Source organism: Eurypyga helias, unplaced genomic scaffold (genome assembly GCF_000690775.1).
Source record: "Eurypyga helias isolate BGI_N326 unplaced genomic scaffold, ASM69077v1 scaffold40123, whole genome shotgun sequence".
NCBI lineage: Eukaryota > Metazoa > Chordata > Aves > Eurypygiformes > Eurypygidae > Eurypyga > Eurypyga helias.
In genome coordinates this window covers 5,555-9,350 of record NW_010242556.1, presented here as the reverse complement: position 1 = coordinate 9,350, position 3,796 = coordinate 5,555, and the positions used below count along the sequence as shown (strand labels likewise).

Here is a 3,796-nt window from a genome sequence, read left to right as displayed (position 1 = left end):
CCTCCGGTGCGTTCAGTTCCTTTCTGTGGAAAGACACATAGTCCGTAAGGCAAAGAGCGTTTTGGGCCGCATCACAGCGAAAGAAAACGCGCTCTGTACTGTGCAAATAGGCTGCCCCGGCCCGCTCTGTCGTCTCGTAGCGGCTTGGGAAGCTCCGAGCACTATGGCCGGTGCCGTGGCTCCAGCATCTTACCGGGGTGATGGGCAAGGGCCTCCTGACACGGAGCAGGGCGCGTTGTCTGGGCCGCTTCTGGAGGCTGCTGGAAGGGGCAGGATGTCATCCTTCTGTGCCGTCGGGCTCAGAGTAGGGGTGAGCGGGGCCGTCCAGACTCGCTTTTAGCATTCTGGAAAGTGTGTGTCCGTGGGTATCGCAGTAGGGACTTTGGGGTACGGGTGACGGACGTTAGCTCGCGGGCTGCCGTAGCAAGCCTTGCTCATGATGGCTCCTAACCCTCTCTCTCTTTTGCGTTCCGTAGGCACCGGGGAGAGTGGAAAAAGCACGTTCATTAAGCAAATGCGTATCATTCATGGCTCGGGCTACTCTGAAGAGGACAAAAAAGGCTTCACCAAGCTGGTGTACCAAAACATCTTCACTGCCATGCAGTCTATGATCAGGGCCATGGAAACCCTGAAGATTCTGTACAAATACGAACAGAACAAGGTAAGTTGCTCATGGCTTTTGCACGTGTTTTTAGGCAATGGGGATTCTAGGGTTTGTTTGTGTCATCCTGCATTGCAATCTCAACCTCTCTGAACCCTTTCCCATAAACGTTTTCTGCGTCAGGGCTGCTTTTTTATGACGTTTGTCTGCTGTGACTCTGTGTACTTGGTTGTGTTAGGGGATAGAGCAGCTTTCTCCGGATGGGTTTTGCACAGTCTGCATAGTCAGTGGTGGGAGCAAGGGACTGGGACACGGTACAGGTTATAGTAGAGAGATTCTTCTGACTCATTTCAAGGATTCAGCATTACTAGGTGTGTTGGGCTTTTCTCTGACACTATTCATATCCGAACTGGAGGCTGACAAAATACCCGCTGGACCCAGAAGTGCTCACCTGTTCCTGCAGTCTGTTGATAGGTGCCCGCCAAAGGCACAAACCTTTCCTGAAGGGATTTGGTCTCAACTGCAAAAAAATGATTTGAGTTGAAGTCCAGCTTACTGCTTTTTTTTTTGGTCCAGGAATGCATTTTTCAGTCAGATTGGTCTAAATTATTGTAGCTTTTTAGGGGAGGGTAGGGGTGCAGCAGGAGATTAGAGCGTTTGTTTAGCGTGTTTTGCTTCTTTAATACTTAAAACTTTAATATTTTTAAGTGGAACTGTATTTTGTCTGTTCAGTCAGACAGTAACCTGGAGCAGGTTTGTAGTGACTGTTTATAGGGTCTGGATGGTGCAGCAGGACTTGCGGAGCCCCAGCACCTTTTTGCCCTTAGAGAGGTTCTGCGTCTCAGTGGCCAGACAAGGCAGGGTGTGAGGAGGGTTGTCTGTCCCGTGCTTTACCTGGGGCACGGGGGAGGTGTTTGGAGAGGTATAATCTGTCAACTTCCCCTTCTGATAACGTGTGCAGATCTTGGCTTTGCGGTTTATTGTCCCCGGTGTCGGTGGCATAGGCAAAAGCCCCATCCTGTGGCAAGTGTCCCGAGGGTTTCGGGAAGCGATGTGCTGTGGACAGTGACCTCGCAGGTGGCACAAATTGTTGCAGTGACTATCGTATTTCTTTGCTTATAGACTGTAGGGTGGGCATTTCTATTTTCTCTCTCAAAAGGGGTCGTGATTAAGTATGCTGAAACGATGTCTCGTTGCTATCCAAAATGTAGTTTATATACGTTTTTTGTAAGAAACCTGAGAGAGGAACTCGTTAACCAAGTGCAGTTTAACCTCCTCGGAAGCTGGGCAGTCTGTGGTTCTTCGCAGCAAACGCTCTGCCTTGGAAACTACCGTGTTTCAAAACTCGGTGATCTGCTGATAGGTGAAACTGCTGCTGGTTTACCGCTTACCCTGTGAACCGGCGTGTGATGCTTCGGGGGAGTTCTGCTGATGGCTGCTCTGTCTTGGGTGTGGAGTTTACCCATCGTCCCTCTGATCTTAGCAGCCTGACCCACAACCAGCACGTGGATCCCTGAAGTCATAACTTAAGGATTTAGCACATCTGAGAACTTTGTGCCTTCCTTCTGCTCCTGACACCCCCCCTCCCCTTTGTCTTTCTTCTGCTTTTCAACCTGCAGGCCAATGCAGTGCTGATCCGAGAAGTGGATGTAGAAAAGGTCATGACATTTGAGCAGCCATATGTAAGTGCAATTAAAACGTTGTGGAATGACCCTGGAATACAAGAGTGTTATGACAGGAGAAGAGAATATCAGCTTTCCGACTCAGCTAAATAGTAAGTGTACAGTCCCTGGCACAAACTGGTAGATGGCAGCGATGGTCGAACAAATCATACCTGTCCGACTCCGTTAGTGAAGCCTGGCATTTGTTTATGGGGCTGGAACGCTGCTGGGCATGTCACCACTTTATTTAAAGGTCCCTTTATCTTTCTGCTTGGGGTGGATGAGTGTTGGTAGTGTTCTAGACAAGCTGCACAGTCTCTGCTGCCTACGTGTGTTGGGATAAAAATCCCCCAGAAAGGCACTTTGCCTCTAGGAGCCAGAGAATCCTTAGGGAAAGCTAAGGTGAAGGAGCAGTGGGAACAGGTAACTGCTGACTTGTTTGAATCTGGCTCCGGAAGGGCAAAGGGCTTTGGAGTTGGGGGGTAGCTGCGTTTATTTGGGGATAGATTGAGATTTGGAAATTCCTTACGGTTTGCTCACGAGGGTATGTGGTGTTCTGGCGGGTGATAGACCATTGTTCACATCTGCTTCTGGATACGCCAAGACTAGAATCTGCCCTGCGCCATCCGCGTTGGTCCTGGCTCTGGGCAGCAGCAGTGTTGCTCTTCAGGTTTGTCCTTGGGCCTACAGATATAGATGGGTGTGTAACTCGATGGTCGGCAGAAAAGCTGAGGTGAGACTTGATTCCGAACCACGAGCATCCCCAGGACTTAACACCTCCCCTGTAGTAAGGGTTGTCTTCCACGCTCCTGTACAGAGCTGGTAACGTTGTCCTTAATGTGTCTGTTCATGCTCCGAAGGGGAGGGGTCGAGAACTCTTGTTCCCCAGGGATGTATTCTGTTATATTCCCTCATCGAATTTTAAATGGCTCAGGTGACTTCTGACTTCCTTGTTAGGCTGGGGAGAGACTAAACTCAGCAGTGTTTAAATCAGTGTGTATGTGCTGCAACCTGAGGTAGTGGGTTTTTTTTTTCCACTGTGTTTCTTGCAGCTATCTTAGCGACGTGGATCGTATTGCCACCCCAGGATATCTACCAACTCAGCAAGATGTGCTACGGGTTAGAGTTCCTACAACCGGGATCATAGAGTACCCCTTTGACCTAGAGAATATTATCTTCAGGTACTGACGGCGCATTCGTGTTCCAGCCGAACGCGGCGGAGCGGGAGGATGAGGTCTGGGTCGCTGTGGAGTGTCCGGGGCTTGTTGAGCGCTTGAGTGGATGTACCTGCCGAAGCGTCTGCTGGCGGGTGCTCCTGGACTGGGGGTTCTTTCGGCTGCAGGGAGACCCCCAGGCCGAAGCACTGCCCGTCACAAAGCAGACGTGCTTTTGAGTCGGTGACGCTCGGAGCCCAGCTAGCGGTCTCGCGGGAGTTGGTGCCTTTCCTGGGAAGGGTTGAATTGCTGGCGTCTGGGGCTGAAGCGGTGGCTTGTGAGGCAGCTGGGCGAAATGGTGGGAGCTGCACAAGGGAAAG

At 50.8% G+C, this 3,796-nt stretch overlaps 1 protein-coding gene across 1 annotated transcript in view; it reads left to right on the top strand.

Annotated features, from left to right (window-relative positions):
* The first annotated feature begins 478 nt into the window (after positions 1 to 478).
* The window catches only part of GNA11 (guanine nucleotide binding protein (G protein), alpha 11 (Gq class)), an 8,252-nt gene continuing 4,934 nt past the window's right edge, over positions 479 to 3,796 (top strand). Inside the window, exons 1-3 of the mRNA XM_010149121.1 lie at positions 479 to 661; positions 2,221 to 2,375; positions 3,315 to 3,443. Of these exons, the coding sequence (XP_010147423.1) occupies positions 515 to 661; positions 2,221 to 2,375; positions 3,315 to 3,443 (431 nt within the window). The 5' untranslated portion in view covers positions 479 to 514. The remainder of the gene's footprint in view (positions 662 to 2,220; positions 2,376 to 3,314; positions 3,444 to 3,796) is intronic.